This window comes from Aythya fuligula, chromosome 2 (genome assembly GCF_009819795.1).
Source record: "Aythya fuligula isolate bAytFul2 chromosome 2, bAytFul2.pri, whole genome shotgun sequence".
NCBI lineage: Eukaryota > Metazoa > Chordata > Aves > Anseriformes > Anatidae > Aythya > Aythya fuligula.
The window spans coordinates 159,069,202-159,089,760 of record NC_045560.1 but is presented as its reverse complement, the minus strand read 5'-3'; the positions used below and the strand labels follow the sequence as shown (position 1 = coordinate 159,089,760).

The following is a 20,559-nucleotide window of genomic DNA, read 5'->3' as shown; positions in this document are numbered from 1 at the left end:
GGGCGGGGAGGCAGGAGGATGCCGCGAGCAGGAAGCGAGCTGGCACATAAATCAGGGGAGCCTCGCTCGCCGCGGGAGCAGGGGGGGATTTGGAGGGAGGCGAGGATCTCTCCTGCGCCGGGTAAACAAGCTACTGGAAAAATATTATTATACTTTTACTGCTAGGAAAAACTACCTGGATTGTTTTCTTACTACCGGGAGCTGTTCCAGGCATTAGGAAATCGTGCTGATAGGGGAGGCTTGGCCCGGCCAGCGTCTGCACAGCCGCGCGGACCCGCGGAGGCTCGGCACCTGGCTCCAGCCCCAGACCCCCGTGCTGGGGCCCTTCCCCTCCCCGGGGGGCTGCAGGAGGGGCCCCCGGGTCGAGCCCTGACCCCACGCCCCCAGGCAGGGCCAGGTCTCAGCGCTGTGGGCTCCTGGGGGGCGTCCCAAGAGGTTTTAGGGTGCCTCTGCCTCCCCGGGGATGTGTGAGCTGGGGAAGGGGCTGGTGGGGAGCCCCGGGGGGGCAAAGGGATTTCACCTTTCCGTGCCCTGGAGGAAAGCCAGGCTGTGGCTTCACCCCAGGTACGGTCCCAGCCTGGGGCCGGGGTGGGTGGCCGTGCCCCCGCAGCCCCCCGGCATGTCCCTGCTCTGCTCCTCGCAGCCCTCAACCTGCTCCTGAAGGACCCCGTCCCCGCCGTCCGCATGAAGGTGGCAGAGACGCTGGGCCGCCTCGTCAGGATCCTGTGAGCCCCGGCTCCACCGCAGCAATATTTTGGGGCGCCCTCCTCGCCGCGGGCACTGCCCCCACGTCTTCCCCCATCGGGCACGCGCCCGGGGCCCCGCTCGCGCCCTCCTCCGCGGCAGCTCCATCGTCTTCCTCCGCTCTCCGCAGCCCACGGGAGCCCGCCGGGCCCAGTGCCTCCACCGCTCCCCCTCAGGGCCTGGCTCAGCCGTGGGCCCCCCCAGCACCCAAAGGACACCAGGGACGGGACGAGGCTCCGGGGAAGGGGTCCTTGGGGGGCAGCTCCCCTTCTGCGCAGCCGGGATGGAGCCCGAGCCCTCCCCTGCCTCCCCCCCCCCCGTCCCTCCCTGCTGCTCCCCGATGCTGTAGGCAGGGCCCTGCCACCCCCGGGGCCCCATTCGATGAATGTCACTGTCCTCTCACCACTCGTGTACATAAACTTATTTTTAAATAAAGCTCTTCGCTCCTCAAGGCTCTGGGAGTCATTGCAGGGTGAAGGTTGGTCCGGCTGCCCCCCCACCCACTGCTGCCTGGCTCGTTAATTGGGACATTAATGAGATCAGAGGGGTAGGAGCCCCGTGGGTAATGCCTTGGAGGATGTGCTCGAGCCCTGTCCTCGTGGCAGCGTTCCTCCTGAGCACCCAGAGGTGCCCCCTGTGCTGTGCTCGCAGCATCAGGGTGAGCCCCGCTGTCAGTAGGGCTCAGAGTGAACAAGGCAGAGCTGGGCAGAGCTGCTGGGACAGGCAGCGGGGCTCCGGGCCCTGCCCTGCAGGGTTGGGGTCTTATTTGGGGGGCCCCTTCCTTACTCTGGGCCTGGCAGGGCTCAGCAGCACTTTGGGGCTCATGTGCTGTGTGTGTAATTGCACATCTCCCTGGCCTGCCCCCCCTGCCCCCTCTTCCTCTCCTCTTCCTCTCAGGCTTTGTGTGCCTGGAGGGGCTGTGCCAGCCTTTTTTGGGGTCAGGACAGGGATCTGACCTTTTTCCACTTGTTCCTGCTCCAGTCCCAGCCCTCCCTTGCCTGGCTCTGGCTGTGGCAGGAGAGAAATTGGGGAGGGGGGGGGAGTCCCCCTGCAGGGGCTGTGGGGCTCTGCCCTCCCCCCAGACACGGGTGCGTGGTGGCTGCAGCCCCCCGGGGTGGGACGCGGTGGCATCCCCAAATTGGGATCCTTGCACCAGGCTCAGCCCCAGCCCAGGGCCCCTCTCTGGGACAATCCCTGGTGCCGTGGGTCCCTGCTGCGGGGGTCCCGGGGGCCGTGCAGGCAGCCCCCCCCCCCCATCAGCGTGGGCCGTGGAGGTTCCCGTCCGGATTCCCCAGCCCCGCACGGCGCGGAGAGCCGGCGGCCGTGGCCGTCCTGGCACGGTCCCAGCACTGAGCTCATGCAGGGGATGAGCTCACGGTGGCTGCGGGACCGCAGGGTGCAGAGGGCAGCACGTGGGGGCTCCTCCGCTGGGACCGCAGGGGGGGGCAGCCCCCAGGATGGGGAGAAGTTTGGGGGGACCCCACGGGGGCTGGCTGCTCGCCGTGTCCCTGCGCTGGGGGTCTGGGGCTGCGCTGTGGGGTGAAGGGAGTTGGGGGCACGATGGCACCTCTGGTGCACGCAGCCCCTGATGTGGCCCAGGTGCTGTTGGGTCCCCGGGGACTGCAGTGCCAGGACGGGCAGGGACAGCGAACACCACAAGAGCTCCAGGGAAGGCCGGAGGGCACCGTGCTGGGTGGGGGGGGCAGCAGCACCCAGCAGGTTTTGGGGTGGCCGCATGTCCCCATGGCCAGCCCAGGCCGAGCCAGCAACGCAGGACAACGTGAGGCAGGTCTGTACCCAAAAATGTTTAATAATAAAGCTCCCCCCACCCCCCAGGAGTCCGTGTGCAGGAGCAGGGCTGCCGTTCCCAGCAGAGCGCGGTGTCCACAGCCGCAGGGTGGGGGGCACGGGGTGGGGGGCACGGGGTGGGGACACGCTGGCACCGCACAGCAGCTACGTGTAAAGCCGGACGGTGCCGTCGGCGCCGGAGGAGAAGACCCAAGGCTGCGTGGGGTGGAAGAGCACATCGAGGACGCCCAGGTCCAACGTCAGCGCGTGGCCCTTCAGCACCTTGACGGGCACCAGCAGCGGGTTCTGCAGCAGGTCGCTGTGGGGGGAGAGGGGTCAGCGCGGGGCTCTGCCTCCCTCCTGCCACCCCACCCCGGGGTACCCCCGGAGTCACCCCACAAATGCTGCAAGCCCCCTCCCCGTCCCCAAACCCGAGGCGTGGGGCAGCCCAGCACCCCCGGGGCTGTGCCAGGACAGGGGAGCAGACCCCAAAGCCCTGGGACTCCCCCACGCACTTGTAGACCATGCCATGGCACACGATGACCGTCCCGTCATCCGAGCCCGAGGCGAAGAGCGGGTAGTGCTTGTGGAAGGCCACGCTCCTCAGCGCTTTCTTGTGGTGCCTGCAGAGAGGGGGTGCCGTCAGGGCGAGGGGAGGGTGTGGGCTGCAGCCCCCTGCGTGGCCAAGCTCCACAGACCCCCCCTGAGCTGTGCTGGGCACGGCCAGACGCACGGAAGAAATGAGGGGGGTCTGGGGCAGCCCCGAGCCCAGCACCCAGGGGTGCAGGCAGGTTACGGGGGGACCCCATGTGTGGGCAGCCCCCTGCAGGGCTGGGGCTCACCGCAGCAGCTGGTAGGGCCTGGTGGAGAGGTCCAGGTCGAACCAGGCCAGCTTGCTGTCGTAGCTGCCGCAGATGACGTTGTCACCTGTGAGAGAAAGGGGGGGACGACACATTGTGGGGGTCACCAGTGAGCCCCACCAGCACCCAGAGTCCTTCCCGCACCCCAATCAGCCGGGGGCTGCTCTCCCGTACCTCCGGGGTGGATGGCCATGCTGGACACCCACTTGCAGTTCGCCATCAGCTTCTTGGTGAGCTCCTGCTTGAGCAGGTTGTAGACGCGGACGTAGCGCTGGGTGGCCACGAAGAAGTAGGGCCGGATGGGGTGGAAGAGCACGCACTGCACCAGCCCCTTGCTCTTGCGGAAGGGGTTCTGGCTCCAGCGCTTGCTGGTCTGGTGGATCAGCACCTGCATGCTGCTGTTGTCAGACACCACGGTGGCAAAGTAGTCGCCCTTGCCGTGCCAGGTCACCTGCTTGAGAGCCTGCGGGGAGCGGGGTGGGAGATGCTCAAGGGTCAGGCCCATCAGTGGGGCTGCTGCCCACCTCCCCACGGCCCCTGCCCACCCCCCAAAGCCCCCCTGGCCCTGCCTTGCTGTGCTGCACGGTCAGCCGGATGCCTTTGCTGTGCTCCTCGACGGTGGCCGTGAGCCACTGCACGGGCTGCACCCGCTCCTCCTCGGGCGGCGTGTAGGACTCCAGCACCTGGTCGGTGGCCCCGTAGAGCAGCTTGTCCCCGAGGCAGGGGTTCACCAGCAGCACCGACTGCTCCCTGTGGCGTGGGAAGAGTGCAGGAGGGGTCAGGGCACTGCCGAGGGCAGGAAAACCCTCTGCACGGTCACGGCACGGCCCCGGCACAGGGCCAGGGCTGTGGGGAGGGTGGTGGAGGAGGCTGTGAGCCCCCAGGCCCTTCTGCGGGGCAGCAAGGAGCTCCGGGCCAGGACTCCAACCACCCCCGGCTCCTGCTGGGGCACTCACACACAGACGGCCACCAGGCAGACGGTGGGGTTGGGGTTCCAGGCGATGCTCTTCACCACGCCGCCCACGGGGAGCGTCTTCATGCAGCGAGCCGTGCACACCTCCCAAAACCGCACCGTGCAGTCATCGGAGCCTGCGGGACACCACGGGGGGGTGCCGGGTCAGGCTGGTGGTCCCCAGGGGACCCCCACGGTGCCACGGCTTGGCTCGGGGGGCCGGGACACATCCCCAAGCCAGCCTTCGGGGAGGAGCCCTGGCAGCGGCAGGAGGGAGGCTGCGGTGCCCCCGCGATTCCCCGGCAGCTCCAGCACCACGAATGCAAGACGTGACCGGGGGCTGCTGCGGAGGGAACAGGCCCCCTCCCCGCTCCCCCAGCACCGCGGCTCTGCCCGTGGTCCCCTCCTGACGCGCGCAGCTCCCGGCGCAGCTGCTGTGCTGGCAGCACGCCTGGCTGGGCTCGGCACGGCTCGGCACGGCTCGGCACGGCTCGGCACGGCGCGGCACGGCCCCTGGGCAGGCTGTTCCGTGGGCAGCGGTGGCAGGAGCAGGTAGCGGCGGTGTGCCGTGTCCCCGCAGGTCGGGTTATTTTTAACGCCTGATCTCAGCCACTTTCCCAGCCCGGGGCCAGGAATTCCACGTTGTGCAACCGACCGACACCGCGGCCACCGGGAGCTGGCAGCCTGGAAACTCCAGCGCTATAAAAAGCACATGTGCCTTTGTGGGCTGTTAAAACTGCCATCTGCTCTCAATCTCCAGCCTCCGGCCGGCCGCGCAGGGCTCCGCCGTTCACTCCTCTCCCTCCAGCCTCACTTTCTCCACTGCGGAGCGGGAGGGACGCGGGCTCCAGGGTGGGGTCCCCGAGAGCGGCTGGAAAAACCCACGGAGCCTTCAGGACGCGCGCTGCTGGCCCGGGAAGCTCGGGGATGCTCCGGCCTCGTGCCCAGGCTCCCCACCCCAATCCAGCACCAGCAGAGCGGGGTGTGCTGGCTCCCCATGGCTGGCAGCTCTTGGGAGCCCCAGCCTACACGTGCCCCGAGCCCTGCGCTGTTACGGGGCATAACTGGGACCTGATCCTGCACCGGGGCTGGGTACTGGTGCCTGGTGTGTCTGGGATGCCCCAGCCCGGGCAGGGAATCCTTACCTGATGCCAGCCACTGCCCGCTGGGAGAGATGCTGAGGCAGCGCACCAGGCTGGTGTGCCCACGGTAGACCTGGGGAGGGAGACAGGAGGTGGGCGAGGGCCCCACGCGGCCACACGGCACCTCTGAGGGACCTCCCGGGCACCCAGGCGACCCCTCCCCAGCTGCAGACTGATTTACCAGCGCCTGGGTGGTGGGGAAGGGCTGCAGGTCCCGTGGCTTCGGCAGCTTGGGGATCAGGTCCTCCGGGTCCACGTTGACCTGAGGGAGAGGCACCCTGTGAGACACGGCCCCACGGCCCCGGGGACAGCAGACACGGGGGCTGCTGAGGGCTTGGGGCCAGCAGGGGATCAACCCAGCACCCTACAAGCCCTGCTCTGTCCCAGCTCTGCTCCTGCAGGGGCTGCTGTGGGTAGGCGAGGGGCTTTAGGGGCTGCCCCACAGCCCTGCAGCTCCTGCTCCCGGCTGGGTGGCAACGGGACAGGCACAGGAGCACGCTGAAGCCACTCCTGGGACACCTTGTGGGGGGGTTGTTGGGGTCTGAGAGGTTCTCACCCTCATTTTCCTCTGGCGCGGGCAGAGGTAGAGGTCCAGGCAGCGCTCGAAGCGCTCCTGGATGAAGCGTGGGTAGGCAGGCACTGCCCGCAGGCAGCGGTACTGCTGCGGCACGAAGTTCAGCTTCCTCTCGGCCGGCTCCTGCTGCTCCCAGGCCAGCTTCTGCCAGGGGGAGGCGAGGCCGGGTCAGCAGCGTGGGGACGGGCGCTCCACCGCCCCCGATGCTGCCCCAGCCCCGGCGCTATCCCGACCCCAGCCAAGCACGAAGCGTCCCCTGGCTGGTGCCCCACTGCCCCACGAGGCACCACAACGCTCCCCGCTGCCCCAGCACCTCCCTCTCCATCTCCAGCAGAGCCCCCCTGTTCCCAGTTGGGTTTTGCTGCCTGGTTTTCCTGTTTTGTTTTGTTTTTTTCTGGGCTGAGCGTGTGCCAGGACGCACCCCGCACCAGGACCCCCAGTGTCCCTCTCTGCCCTGACCATGCTCAATTTTCATGCTGGTGCCCCAGCACTCCCGGCTGCCCTCCCTCAGCACACCCCTCCCGGGGTCCCAACGCACCCACAGCTCCCCACATTTCCCCAACCCTTTCCTCCATATCTCCCGGCCCCCCTTACCTCCTCCTCGCTGAGCAGGTACTCGGGCGGGGGGTTGTAGGACTCCTCGTGCCCGGGCAGCTTCATTTTGGGGGCTGGCACGTGCATCTTGTGCCGGCCCAGGATGGAGTTGGGATCCTCGTGGGCCCAGAGGTCGTAGTACGTAGGTGTGTCCTCCTTGGGCTTGCGGGGCTTGATCCAGCCCATCTTGATGGCGTGGACCAGCTTGGAGACCTGCGGGGCGGGCACGGGTCAGCTCCAGGAGCCCTGGGACTCCGCATGCTTTAGGAGGGGGGTGTGGGATGGGAGGATGCAAACCAGTGCCCCCGAGCACTTGGCAGGGGTGGATATGGTGTGAGAGGATACGGTGTGGGTGGATGCGGTGGGGATAGGACACGTCTGGGACAGGAGAGCGACCGCAGCCACCGCCCCCAGCGCTGCTCAGGGCATGGGGCACGCAGAGCTCGGCCACCAGACCTCTCACCTTCTCCTTCTCGATGAGGGAGGGGATGAAGCTCCTCTTGTCCGCCGGGCGGTTGGTCACCGGGTGGATCATCACCTCGTGGGTGAAAAAGTCGACGGCCGGCTGGGGAGACACGGGGAACGCGTGGCTGCAGCGTGCGGGACGGGCCCCCCGCGCCGGGCACCGCGAGCACGGAGCGCGTGCCGCAACCTCACCTCGTAGGGGTCGAAGTGGACGTCCCCAAACTGCCCCTTCTGCAGCCGCTGCACCAGCTCCACCTGCTCGTCCGTCAGCTTGATGTCTGCGCCCGTCATCTTGTCCTGCACCGTGCGCCTGCGGGGAACGCGACACGGTGACAGCGCCCGTCCCCCGGGGGGGGGGCTACGAGCCCGAGCACCTCGAAGCCCCCTCCCCGTGCCCGCTCACCAGTAGTCGGGGTTCTCCATCTTCTCCAGGAACTTGTCCAGCTCGTCCTTGTTGCGGATGGGCTTGTAGATCTTCCTGCCCTCCAGGTCGTAGCCGATGTGCGGGAAGTCCTCGTACCACTCCATGGGGATGTTGCCCACCGTGTTGCGGATGTCCTGGGGAGGGGGCACGGAGGCAGCGTGAGGGCAGGGCAGGGGGCACCCGCTTCAAGGTGTGCCGGGGGGGCAAGGAGGGAGGGCAGGATGAGCCCCTTGCCTCCCCCTCGGCCTCCCGGTCCGTGTGAGGGCACCGAGGAGCAGCAGTGGGGGTCGGGTAAGTGCTCTGCTCCCAAACGCCCCCACGAGCATCTCCCACCCAAGCAGCGCCCAGAGCTGTGCCAGGATGGAGCTTGGGCTTCCTTCCTCCATCCCAAGGAAAACCCCACCTCGCACGATGCCCCCACACGCTGCTGGTGGCCGTGGCAGCACGGGAGCGGGGCTGGGGGTAGAAGGAACTGGGAACTGGGGCTGGGGGAGGCCGGGAGGGCAGTGACCGAGCCCCAGAACTGCAGCGGGACGAGGGGCACCGGCCGGAGAGCCCCCCGGTGCCCTGCCCGGAGCTGCTCTTCATTATGGGACGTGCAGCACTTGGGATGACGGATGCAGGCGTCGAGGCCAGCACCTCCCGGGCTCGTTTACTGCAGCGGGGTTTAAAAAGCTGCCTCGGGGTGCTGCGTTGGCTGCAGCCCGGCCTCAGGCTGCGGGCAGGGGCTGCGGGCGGTCAGCGGCGCGGCTGAGCGCATTCCTGCGTCCGATCCCGCAGACAGCAGGATCGCCTCACATTTTCCGACGGCCGGGGCCAGGCCGGCTCCCCCTGCACACGCACGCACCCGGCCGCTGCCGTTCCTGGCCGCCTGCAGCGGGAGCAGGCGGCTGCCCCCCGCGCACCGGGGGCTTCGCTCCTCCCGGCCCCTCTCCGGCCTCCGGGGTCCGCACGTGGCCGTGGGTCCCCATCGCCAGCCCCCATGGGGACACGGCCACAAGGACGAGCTGGCACTGAGCACCCACAGCAAACCCTGGGAGGGCTCCGTGCTGCACGAGGGCAGGATGAGGCCCCCCCGGCACCAGACCCACTCCTCACCTGCCCCAGCCGCGTCCTCCCCTTCGGGGCTCGTGGGGTCGGGCGCGGAGCGAGGTCCCCCGGCCTCTCCGCAGCAGCCCTCGCGTTACAAAACGCAGAGACCCCGTCCCCAATTACAAACACACAGGGAGGAGGTGTGAAGGTGACCTGTGCCCCCCCACACCCCGCAGTCAGGGGTCGCCCTCACCCCGCGGCACCATCTGGTCCCCATAAACACTTGTAAGCTGCACGGAGCCTCCACGGAAAGGCGCCAGGAGCCCCGAGAAGGCAGAGCCGGCGGGAGCCCCCCGGGCCACAGCGGACCCATCCATCACTCTCCGAGCACACGTCAGCGCAGGATGTGCACGGCCCCGCGGGGAACAGGCCAGGAACTTCCCCATCCACATCGGGGACACGGCCGGGACCGTGGGGCTTCCCGGATTAACCCAGCAGAGCCCCGGCATCTGGGCTCCCCTGGGGCACCGCTCGCTGCCGGTGCGGACACACGGACACTGGGACACCGGCTCTGGGAGCCTCAAAGCACGGTCAGCCGCAGGAAAGGTGCTCTCCAAGAGTCCTCAGGGCGCTCCAGGCTCTGCAGCCACCTGCCCGTGGGTGTCCCCACGCTCGGTCACGGCTCAGTCGGGTGCAGAAGTCCCAAACCGGCAGCAGGAAGGTTGGGGACGTTCCCGCAGCGCCGCACACGTGGCACTGAGCCGGGCAGGGGCTCCCCAGGACGGGACAAACTGGGCAGGGGACGCAGCAGCCCCAGTGATGCCGCCTGCAGGCACTGATCCCGGAGCCGTGGTGGCTCTGCTGGGGCTGCGCAGCTCTAGGTGCATTTGAGAGCAGAGTGAGAGGGGGCACTAAAGGGTCTGCGACCCACAAGGACCAACAGGTAGCCGGGTGCAGGGGCAGGGATGCAGATTCCCCCTGTGGGCTCCTCCTCTCCTCCACGCGCATCCTCTCCAGCTCCACCTGCCCAGGGAACGCCGTGCAGGCGAGCTGCAGTGGTGCAGTGGGCGTAGGAGCAGGGGTCGGGTTTTTAGCCGGGCTGCTGCCGTGCCTGGAGCCTGGAAGCCCAGACTGGGCGTCTCTTCCCGAAGGCCAGCTCCAGCTCCGCCAGGAGCTGCGGACTTGACGCAGGAATCCCTGGGCGAAGCTCTTGCCAGGAGGACAAACAGGATCACATCAGGCCTGGAACATTTTCCCCTCCAACACGAGCCCCAGGGTCCCGTGTCTGCGCAGGCAGAGCTGGCCCCGACGGCTGCCAGGGCGCGTGGTGCCGAACCTGGCGCTGCCCCGGGTGGCACTGCCCGGGCTGCGCCTCCGGCACGGCTTGGACAAGAGGGGCTCAGCACCTCCAGGACACCCCACGGGCTCTCCCCGAGCTCTGTGCCTGGCACGGACACCCCAGGGACCGTGGGGAGGCCCAGCGCGGTGCCCCCAGCTCTGGCTGTCCTCCAGCAGGACCCCCAAATCCCATGAGAACCCTGAGAGGAGCAGACCCCGAGTGCCAACGGTGCCACAAAACCCCGCAGGGACGCACAGCGCCGGGGCTGCCCCTCGGGGCCGATCCGCTGGAGCGTGCTCCACGTCCCCCCAAGCCCTGCGGCGGGGAGGGAAGGCGAAAATTCCTTCTAGCCAGAGCTTCCAGCGGTGCGGAGCAGCCCGGTAGCCGCGGCCCCGTCCCTCCCCCTCGCTCCCCTCCCACCCACCCGCTGCCTCCCGTGTCGTTAACACATCGCCTCCGGCGAGCCGCGTCCCCGCGAGCGAGCGCGGGGGAGTCTGGAGCCCCGGCGCGAGGGACTGCCGTCACTCAGCCTCACGTCTGGAAGTTGTTCTTGGATGGGCCCTGGGCATTCCTAGACGCACATTCCTGGCAGCTGGAGAGCGTCGTAGGAAAGATTCTTTTCTTGAAAATATCCGGTCCACGTGGAGGAGAGAAAGGGGACGGGGCAAGCGCAGCCATCAGCCCCGTCGCGCCCTCCGTGCCCTGCAGTGGTGGGCAGGTGCTGGCGGGCTGGGGGCTGTGGGGGGCACAAGAGGAGCCCCCGTGCCCCATGGGTGGCCACAACCCAGCACCCAGCAGGGCTGGAGGCCGCTCTGCACCCAAACGGGCTGCCCACGGGGTCCTCAGGGGTCCGGCACGAGCACAGGGCCCCTCTGCAGGCTCGGGGGGCTGCAGGAGAGGGGCACCCCAAGGCCCCCTCCTGTACGGGCTGTGGGGCTGCTGAGGGGAGCTGGGCAGCGTCCCGGGGGCTGGCAGACTGGGGAGGGCTTAGAAAAAACCCAGCTGCCCCCAGCCCGGTGCCAGGGTCCGGGGAGCAGAGGGGAGGCTGCGGGCGCTGGGGGCGTCATGGGGTGGATGGGCCAAACTCCCCGGTAACCAAATTGTGGCAGGGGCTGGGGGGCAGCGGGGGGGCTCAGGCCCCTCGGCTGTGCCGTGCAGCCGCGGATTCCCTGGGAGAAGGCGCCTGCACCTCGCTCTGCCGGCCGGCCAGCGCGGGGACGTGGTGCCCAAAGCGGGACATGACGGGAGCTGCGGGAAGCCAGGAGCAGCAGCACCAAAAACCTCCGAGTATTTAAACCCGGGACCTTGGGCCAGCCTCAGGGCTGGTGCTCTGGCCACAGCCCAGCACCGAGCGTCACCTGCAGACAGGGCTGCTGCCGCCCTGCGTGGGCTGGAGGGCTGCAGCCTCGCCTCCCCCCTTCTTCTCCTCCCCTCATTCCTCCTCCTCCTTCCCCTCCTCCTGCCCGGAGCTGGGCCGGGGATACGGACGTGCTTCTCACCAGGAAGGACAGCGCAGGGAGAGAGCCGGGGGACTGCGCTTGGATGGAAGGTGCTGGAGAAAAGCGGGCTCGTTAGCAGAGCTAAACGAAAGCAGATGCCTACAGGAGCCCGGGCTTCCAAAGCACACACGGGGAGCGCGCGGCGCCGTGGAAGGGGATGACAGTGGCTGGGATTCCAGGAGCTGCTGGGGCCGCTGATGAGCTGTGGCTGCAGGCTGCAAAGGTGCAAAACTCCGCTCGGGGTGACGAGGCCCCGTGGGGGGCTGCTCCGTCCCCGCTGTCCCCGGGGGCTGTGGAGCTGTCGGGGATTTCCCGTCCCCTCCTCGCTCACCGCAGGTGTCCCCGCGTTGCGCAGCGCCGCAAGGTGACAGTGCCCGGGGGCACCCGTCCTGCAGCCCCCCGGTGTGTCCCCCATCAGGGATGGGTGGCGGAGGTGTCCCCAGGTCCCTGCTGTGACCACGGGTCCCCGGGGGCCGTGCTGCCCTGAGAGCAGCACCTAAAGGGGGCCAGGTCCACGCAGCGCAGCTCCAGGCTGCCCTGCACGGCCCCACACGGGACCAGGACAGCGGTGCCGTGTGGGGACAGCGGTGCCACGTGGGGACAGTGAGGTGTGCCAGCCACAAGCACCGTGCCCCACGCTCTCCCAGTCCAATTTACGAGGTTATGGAGCTCCTTACCAACCCACGGGCACAGCACAGCCAACCCAGGCTGGGTGCAGGATCCCAGCAGCCTTGGGGCACCTCCGTGTCCCCAAACCCGCAATCTGTGCCATAAAATCAAGCGGCTCCGGGGCTGCACCAACCCTGCCCAAATCCAGCACTGAGCCAAGAGCCCTGCAGAGCACAAACCGGAGGCTGGGGGTCCCCCAAGCCCCCACGCTCACCGTTAAGCACCGGAGAGCCCTGGGTTCCTTTGGTCACGGTGTGGGGAGCCCGGGCTGCCCCACGGGGGTGGCAGGCGATGCCTGGCCCTGCTCGATGCCCCTCTGCGTGCCCCCAGGGGCTGGGGGAGCTGTTGGCGTGTACGGGACGAGTGCAGGAGGGGAGCAGGGGCAGGGTGCAAGGTCCAGGTGAAGCAGGTGCTGGTGTCAGTGGGATCAGCAGGGCCCGTGAGGTTATGGGGACACGACCGGGCACCACGCCTGGATGTGTCTGCATGGCCCATAGGGGGCTGGAGATGGCTGGGGGGGCAACGAGAGCCTCCGGCTGTGCCAGGAGGGAGCTGCTGCCTCCCCGGGGGTGGTGCTGGCAGCCCCTGCAGGGTTAATCCCCCCCCCCAGCCCCATTAGCAGCGGCAGGATGGATTTAGCCGGGCTGCGGGGAAGGGGGGGTGAGCCCTGGGGTGGGCTCTACCTGCAGGGACTGATCCTGACCCGCAGCCCCCCCAAATCCGGCCACCTCCCGGGCACGGCACCTCCTGCACCCCACCGATGTGGGGCTCAGCACCCCCCACGCAGGGTCCCTGGGACCCCCCGGGGGGGGACCCACACCCAGCAGCACCGTGCCCACCCACAGCCCCACAGCCCCCCCGTGCTGGGCCAGCAGGTGAACGGCAACAAGTGCTTCGAGCCGGCTGCCGGGGGGGGTCTGTATCCACCCCCCATCCACGGGCAGGACCCCACGGAGCCCGGAAGGGTTGAGCCCCCCCCGGGACGGGCCGGGACGGGCTGGGGGTGAGCTCAGGTAGGCGTGAGCCTGCGGCTGGGAGCGAGCGGGGCTGCTGCACGGAGGAGGGGCCTGGCTGACCACTGCTGCTGCTATAAAACTCCCCGCTCCTGCCACGCTCGGCGCCTTAAGATGCACATGTGTCGGCGGGGGAAGCGGCAGCGCTGCCTGTGAGCAGCCCTCAGCCCGTGGCGCGCGGCGAGCGCTGGCGGGGAGCCGGGATTCGGGGCCCCCCTCCCCTCTACCCCTCTTCTTTGCCGCGGCGCCTCCCAGCCCGAGCCCTACCCGGGGCCTCCCCGAGCCGAGAGCCGGGGCCGCAGCATGCGCCAGCGGAGCTGAGGCCGCCCGCAGCAGGAGGAGGTCGGCGGCGGTCCCCAGGAGGCTCCCCGGTGCCCCTCGCCGCGCGCGCGGCCCACCATGTCCTTCGCCATGCTGCGCTCGGCCCCCAGCCGCTACCTGTACCCCGAGATCAGCATGCTGTCGGAGGACGAGGAGAACGGCAGCGAGAGCTCGGGCTCGGACGAGAAGCCCTACCACCTGGACGCCGACGGCTACGGGCTGAAGGCCGGCAAGCGGAGGAGCGGCAAGAAGCCCGGCCGGCTCAGCAGGGAGCCCCGGCAGCGGCACACGGCCAACGCGCGGGAGCGTGACCGCACCAACAGCGTCAACACCGCCTTCACCGCCCTCCGCACGCTCATCCCCACCGAGCCGGCCGACAGGAAGCTCTCCAAGATCGAGACCTTGAGACTGGCCTCCAGCTACATCTCCCACCTGGGGAACGTGCTGCTGGTGGGGGAGGCGTGCGGGGACGGGCAGCCCTGCCACACCACCCCGGCCTTCTACCACCACGGCGGCGGCAGCCCCCCCGCGCGCGACACCGAGAACTCCCAGCCCAAACAGATCTGCACTTTCTGCCTCAGCAACCAGAGGAAGCTGGTGAGTGGCCGCGGGGCGTTCGGCCCGAGGGGGGGTTTTAGGGAACGCCGGGGGAGCCGTGAGGGAGAGGGGGACGGGACGGATCCGGGAGCTGCCTCGGAGAGCGCTCTGGAGCCCGTGAGCGAGCCCGAAAGCCAGGCACGGCAAACACGGTGCCTCCCTCTGGCACCTCCAGGTTGGCACCCGAGCACCAGCAGCTGCCTCCGAATGCTGCATGCTGAAAGGCGAAGGGATGGGAGATGGGGAAAGCCTCTGAGGGTGAGATTTTAGGAGCTGGGAATCAGAGGCACAGGGGAAGGAAGCGAGCCAGGGACGTCGGCACCTCTGCTCCGGCGGAGCGCAGGCAGCATGCGCAGAGGCGAAGCGACGTGGTGGTGGGGCTGGCCGTGGCTCTCAGCCCCTTGGTGCTGGTGGCCAGAGCCCTGCGTCCACTGCTGGTGCAGGGCCTGGGTCCTGGGGGCTGTGCCGGGTGCCCAGGGGGGTCACAGGGATGTGGGGAGCAGCACTGAGCACCCCAGAGGGACGAGCACTCGGGAACCAGCTCGCCACGGGCACCGGGGGGTCTCTCCGGGTGAGAGGGAGCCGTAGGGCCCCGGCCAGCCCCGTTCCCCAGGGGCTCCTCCACTTCCCCGTGCCCTTAGGGACACGTTGTGCCCCCGCTGCCCCTGTGGGCAGCACGGCCTCGTGCCAGGAGTGGCTCCAAGCACAGGCTGCCAGCCTGGCACCAGCGTGGCCACGGGGGCCGCGGTGGGCAGGGAGCGAGGGGTGGGCGCAGCCCTGCTCAGCTCGGGGCTCTCCGTGCTCACAAAACCCACGGGGAGAGGGTCTCGGGAAGCACGGGGGGGCAGAGATTGCGCTGAGCCCTCAGTGCTGGGCTTTAAAAACCTCTCGGCCTCCAGCACGTCGCAGAGGGTCTCTGGCAGGGCAGAGGTGAAGGCGAGCGGGGGAGCCGAGGCAGAGGCGGGGGCCTGGCCGTGCGTGCACGCTCCGTCTGAACCCGCTTAACCCCAGTGAGTAACGTCCCGGGCAGGGAGACGTCTTTGCGGAGGATTCAAGGCTCATTAAGCGTGAAGCAGTGGCGGTGGAACCAGCCACGAGCAGGCTCCAGCAGCTCGAGTGTTTCAGAGCAGGAAAACCCCAAACCCCGTTAATCCTCCTCGCGCGTCCTTTCCAACTCACCCGAGCGGGAGATTGACCCGGGACCCGCAGGCAGCAGGGAAGGCCACGAGGAGCCCTGATCCCTGCCAGGATTTACACTGACAGCCCTTGGGCCATCCCAGAGGAGCAGATGAGCTCTTCCCTCTTGGGCCAGGGGCACCTCGCGCTTCCCCTGCCCTTGGCTTTCCCGAGCATCCACCTCTTGCCACGGGGAGGTCGCAACCCGCGGGCTGCGCGGTGCCCTCGATGAGCAGCAGGAGCTGCAGGTGGGGAAGCTCCTGCAGGGCCAAATTGCCAAAATTCCCCACCACCAGCTCCAATCCTGCTCGGAAACCTCCGGTACCAGCTCCAAAGACCGAGCACCCTCCGTCTCTCTCGCTGCCGTTGCCACTTTGGCGTCAGCTCCTGTAAATCCCCAAAGCTGCCGCTTCTGCACCCGCTCCTGGCACAGGCTCCCGTGCGGGGGCAAACCCCGGTGCTGCTCCGTGCCAAGGTGCAGGGGAAGGACAAAGCGGTGCAGGAGCCCCGGGCCCATGTGGCTGCCTCCTTTCTGGGTGACCCTCCCCGAGAGCAGGTGCCCAGGGGACGAGATCCTTCGGTTTGGGTGCGAATCGGGCAGGTTCGGGGACCGCACGGGCCCTGCCTACGCATTCAGCCTGCGCTTGAGGTGTTCCAGGCAGGTAACGACTGGATGGGTTTTATTGTGTGCTAAAGGAATAAAACAAACCGCCTTTTATCAGGAAGGCACTCTGACAAACGGCGAGGAAATGAAAGCCATCTCCTCTGGAGCTGCGAACACGGCGCAGCTGCACCTCCCAGCCCCTCGCCCCGGCTCTCGGCAGCCGCCGGCCCCTCGGGGGATGTCAGCCCCCCGTGGCACCACTTGCACCCAAAGCCGTGCCAGCACCCATGGGTGCCAGCTCCAGCCTTCCATCCAGCACCCACACCTTGGTGTGAGGGAGCTCCGGCACCCGCAGCTCCGAGCCCCTGCCCTTATGGGGCCGGGTGCCCGGGTCCGAGCTCCCCGTCCATGCCCCCCCAGCAGCGCTCCCTTTTCCACCCTCCCTTGTGCTTACGTGTACGGGTGCCGCCTCAACCAGCGCGACCGCACGCCACGGAGTCTGCCTGGCTCTGGCTCTCCAGTTTGCCACAGGAAGGGCTTTTTAGGGCAACCTTCTCGTGGGGTGCCCTTCATGGGGCTCCAAAACAAGTCCCGCCGCGCTACCGCCCTGCGGAGCCCCTCTGCCACCAGTTGTCCCTAAATGCTTGGAGACCACCGTGCCGTGCCGTGTCGTGCCGTGCCGTGCCGTGCCATGCTGTCCTCCCCAAGCCAGCCAGCAGTGGCAGACACCTTGGCACACGCCGTGCTCCTGCATCTGACTCACCACCGCGTCCTCCTCCCCAAAAGGCCCCGCGCCTGCCCGGCTCCCAGCCCTCCCCGCTGCCCCGTGCCATCCCCGTCCTGAGCCTGCAGGAGCCCTGTGGTGAGGGGTGCCAGGACGGGGGCTCGGGTGGGATTCTGGGGCTGCTGTGGCACCCCGAGGGACATGGGGGCAGGACGCTTTCCGTGGCAGGACACTTTCTGCAGGCTCCTCTGCGCTGGGTCTTTGCCTCGTCCCAGTCTTGCCGGCAGCGCGGCGCCGCGGCGGGCACGGGACTTGCCTGGATTCACGCTGCGTGACTCAGCCCAGCCTCCTGCCCTGGCATCCTGACGCCTTCCCTCAGGGATTTTTCCCTGCCTGGCCGAAACCACCGCCATCTCCCTGGAGAGAGCCTCCCCAAAAATTCGTAGGGTTGCGCTGCTGGCTGGAGAATGGCCGGGCTCTGCTGAGGGGCTGCCCAGGAGGGCGGCTGCTGGGCTTTGGGCCAGTCCCGGCCCTAACCAAAAGGCCAAAACCCGCGTGGGGTTGGGGCTGTGCAGGTCAGGGTGCGAGCAGGAGGGAGGCGAAGCCGTTCTGGTAGGGGCAGCGCGTCTGCCACGTGTGCGTGGTGCTGCAGGACCGAGCGCAGGCAGGTGGTGGGGACGGAGGGGACGGTCCCTCATCGCCAGGGACCTGTGACCCTGCGAGCAGGGGTCCTGGCTCCCCTCACGAGGACGGTGTGATGCGTGAGAGCTGGCTCCTCACCACCCAGCCCCTGGGCTTCTCCTTGGGGTCATCTGGGGGTGCTGTCCCCGCTGGGACACGCGGCGCTGGGGGGGAACCGTGGCTGCAACTCCTCCAGGGAGCACCTCGGGTGGACGGGTGGCTGGACACAGCCACGGTGTGGGGCAGCCCGGGCTGGGGGGAGGACCAGAGCCAGTCCAGCATAAAAAAAAACACGTCCAAGCACGGCCTCCTGCTCAAAAATGTTGAGGGACGAGGCCCCTCGCGGCGCTCTGCGTGCCCGCAGCCCTCGCAAGCGCACGGCCCCGCTGCCTGCGTGGCGCGGAGCTGTCACCGTGGGGACCGAGGGGCAGGAGAACGTGGGGACGGGGCACGGGGCAGAGCTGCACGGCTCCCCCAGCTCAGTGCCAGCACTGCAGGCTGCTAAAGGAACGAGGGATGTGCCCAGCATTGGCCACGCTGGTAAAGGAACGAGGGACACGTACCCAGCATCAGCCACGCTGACTCCTGGAGCGGGAGCACGCATTGGCAAGGGAGCAAAGTGGGGAGGGGGCACTGAGAGCAGTGACTGGGACTGGCCCCAAGCGCCCCAAAGGGGCCACGGGGCTCAGGATGAGCCTGACCCAGGACAGTTGAGCCTCCCTGATCCCACTGGAGCGGGGACATGGTGGTGCTCGTGGCACTGCCCTGCCAGCCTGCAGGCCTGTCCCTCGTCCCCCTGCGCTGGGGGTGTCCGGAGCACCGGGAACGGGAGGACCGGGGGTCTTCCTCTGTCCCAGGACGGGACCTCAAGAAGCACGAGGCCGGGGGGCTGCCTGCAGGGACCCCGGGGACTGGCGAGGGGCCCTGCCAGCGTGGCCGGCGTCGCCGTGCCCAGCGGCACAGCTGAGGCCGGAGGCCAAGCCCCGGGGAGGCAGCGCTGAGGAGCGCAGGAGCTCGGCGGCACCGGGGGGGCGAGGACACCGGGGGACCAGGACACATCCCAGGGGGGTTGCGAAGCAGAGCGTGGGTGAGCGGCTGCGACCTGCCAAAATGCTGAGACCCAGGTCACCGCTGGCTGTACCGCTCCGGCCCCTGAGCTGTGGGCTCGTGACTCAGCTCCTGGTGAGGGATTCGCAGCCTGAGTCAGGGCTGGGATGGGGACGGAGGGAGCGAGGCGATGGCTCTGGGCAGAGCCTGCTGACCCCGCAGCCCCTGCCTGACATCGCTGCTGTGGTAAAACCCCTCCTGCAGCTCCCTGCTCTGTGCTGAGCGAGGATTTGGGGCGGTGAGGATGGGCAGAGCCCAGCCACGCGCCGGGTGCCACCGGGACACCAACCCGGCTGCGCCCTGGGTCCGCACCCAGCGCCCCGAGTGCTCAGGGCAGCGCTTCCAGAGCCTGGGGCAGAGCCCAGCGCCGTGCCCCGCTCCCCCCACGGTATCTACGAGATGGGCCAGCTCCGCAGCCCTGTAATTTACTGTTCCTGCTGCACTTAATGGCAGCGGAAAGGCAAGGTGATAGGGGAAAAAATATGAGGCGGGATTTTCCGAATCCCCATTTCCTCTCCAGACAGCACAAGAACTCCTGGGGCCTGAACATCTGGGAAATTTAATTTTACCATTTCTGAGCTGAACTCCCCTTCCCCTCCCCTCCCCACCCCCGGTAACAAAGGAAGAGTCAGAGCAGGGGCCGCACGTGCAGCCGGGGGGGGGAGGCTGCACCGCCGACACACCGCGGGGCCGGCCCCGGGCACGGCCTCGGCACGGAGAGGGGCACGGCCACAGGTCCCGGGCCCCCAGACCCCGGTGGCCACGAGCCCTGGCAAACTGGAGACGGGAAGCACCGGCCCTGCCTGCGCCCACCTGCCCGGGTGGTGCCGGTGGCTCTGTGCGCGGGGGCAGTGGCGGTGCTGGGGGCGGTTTGTGGTGGGGTTGGTGGTGCTGGTGGTGATAGTGGTGGTGATACTGGTGGTGGTGGTGCTGGTTTGTGGTGTGGTTGGTGGTGCTGGTGGTGGTGGTGGTGATAGTGGTGGTGATACTGGTGGTGCTGGTGGTGGTGGTCCAGGTGGTGCTGGTTTGTGCTGTGGTGGCAGTGATGGTGCTGGTGGTACCGGTGGTAGTGGTACCAGTGGTTGTACTGGTGGAACTGGTGGTGCTGCGGGGCTGCTCTGGTGCTGGGGAGGCTCACGGCCCGGCCGCCACCACGGGGCTGCCCGGGAGGACTGCTGCAAGCAGCAAATTTGCTGCAGGCTGTGGATGGTGACACCGGGATGGGGACGGGTTGGTGCTTTCGACACCTCGGCAGAGCCGCTCCTGGTCCCGGGTGCAGGGATTGGGACCGGAGCCCTGCGCCAGGCACCGCTCCCTGCAGCTTGGTGAGGGCAGGGGCTTCCGTCCTGGGGGGATTTGGGGGGCGAGCAGGAGCAGGGCGGCAGAGCTTGGTGTCCCTGGGGTGCTGGCAGCAGTGGGGGCACCTTACGGGAGCAGGGTCCCCCCCCAAGGCTCCCGGGACACGTGGGGGGTGACAATTTGGAAGAGCCGGTGCGGAGCTGCCGCCGGCCTCTGCTGCCAGGCACCGGCACGGGGGGGAGCGAGAGGCTCCCGGCCGCCGCCAGCGCTGGCAAAGCTCCCGGCCCCAGGTGTGTTTTCTTAACTCGGCCTTCCCCCCCCCCAAATCTCTGCAGAGTAAAGACCGAGACAGGAAGACGGCGATTCGGAGCTAGATGATGATCCCCCCCCCCCCCCACCCCCAACCTCTTCAGGAAGGACGACACGACACGGAGGAGCAGAAGGAGGACGGATGGAAAAGCCACAGACACAAAACCACAGCCACGGACACTACTCCCGCCTTCACCCTGCTGCCGGGGACGGCCGCACGGCGTCACCCAAGGGACCTCGCCCCGACCCGACGCTGCCGGAGGGGTGGCCGCGGGGACGGCAGGACTCGGCGGGGCCGGAGCAGCGCCAGCCGCGGGGACCCTCCCCCGGCGCTCCCTGGACCGGGGGGTCCCGGCCCCAGCCCCCCGTGGGTGCCCGGGCGGCTGCTCCCGGGGGAGCCGGTGCCTGGACGTGCCCGCCCCGCTCGGATGGAGCAGCTCCGGGGGGAAGCCGCCGCCGCCGGGACCGTCCCGCTCCCCTCGTCCCCTCCAGCTTTGAGCCACGCCATCCCCTGAACTCTGAGTGCTGGGGTGCTGCATTTGTTGAGTTTAATCAATACATGCTGGTGTTTCATGTCATTGATATGATAATATAAAGCCTGAGCAGCTCGTATAATTAAAAGTGAGTACGGTTCAGCCCGCGGGCA

General features: G+C 68.4%; 3 protein-coding genes across 6 annotated transcripts in view; 2 read left to right on the top strand and 1 right to left on the bottom strand.

Annotated features, from left to right (window-relative positions):
- MROH1 (maestro heat like repeat family member 1) overlaps positions 1-1,198 on the top strand; it is a 42,257-nt gene extending 41,059 nt beyond the window's left edge. For all 4 annotated transcript variants that reach the window (XM_032182452.1, XM_032182455.1, XM_032182453.1 and 1 more), the window contains one exon: positions 644-1,198. In XM_032182452.1, the coding sequence (XP_032038343.1) occupies positions 644-729 (86 nt within the window). In that variant the 3' untranslated portion in view covers positions 730-1,198. The remainder of the gene's footprint in view (positions 1-643) is intronic.
- Positions 1,199-2,601: 1,403 nt separating this feature from the next.
- Positions 2,602-20,559, bottom strand: part of BOP1 (BOP1 ribosomal biogenesis factor) — a gene marked incomplete at its 5' end in the record, with an annotated part of 39,914 nt that continues 21,956 nt past the window's right edge. Inside the window, 13 exons of the mRNA XM_032181189.1 lie at positions 2,602-2,851; positions 3,048-3,155; positions 3,375-3,459; positions 3,567-3,855; positions 3,962-4,142; positions 4,349-4,481; positions 5,490-5,559; positions 5,668-5,748; positions 6,043-6,204; positions 6,655-6,867; positions 7,118-7,219; positions 7,312-7,429; positions 7,523-7,677. Coding sequence (XP_032037080.1) covers positions 2,698-2,851; positions 3,048-3,155; positions 3,375-3,459; positions 3,567-3,855; positions 3,962-4,142; positions 4,349-4,481; positions 5,490-5,559; positions 5,668-5,748; positions 6,043-6,204; positions 6,655-6,867; positions 7,118-7,219; positions 7,312-7,429; positions 7,523-7,677 — 1,851 coding nt within the window. The remainder of the gene's footprint in view (positions 2,852-3,047; positions 3,156-3,374; positions 3,460-3,566; positions 3,856-3,961; positions 4,143-4,348; positions 4,482-5,489; positions 5,560-5,667; positions 5,749-6,042; positions 6,205-6,654; positions 6,868-7,117; positions 7,220-7,311; positions 7,430-7,522; positions 7,678-20,559) is intronic.
- On the top strand, positions 13,495-20,003 carry SCX (scleraxis bHLH transcription factor). The gene is made up of 2 exons (XM_032181812.1): positions 13,495-14,013; positions 19,940-20,003. The coding sequence occupies exons 1-2, from the start codon at positions 13,495-13,497 to the stop codon at positions 19,976-19,978; spliced, it is 558 nt and encodes a 185-aa protein (XP_032037703.1). The 3' UTR covers positions 19,979-20,003.

Excerpts from the sequence above, each read along its gene's own strand:
- SCX (XM_032181812.1), top strand. The coding sequence starts at position 13,495 with ATGTCCTTCGCCATGCTGCGCTCGGCCCCCAGCCGCTACCTGTACCCC. Across the intron at positions 14,014-19,939 it reads TCAGCAACCAGAGGAAGCTG|AGTAAAGACCGAGACAGGAA; the intron begins GTGAGTGGCCGC and ends AAATCTCTGCAG.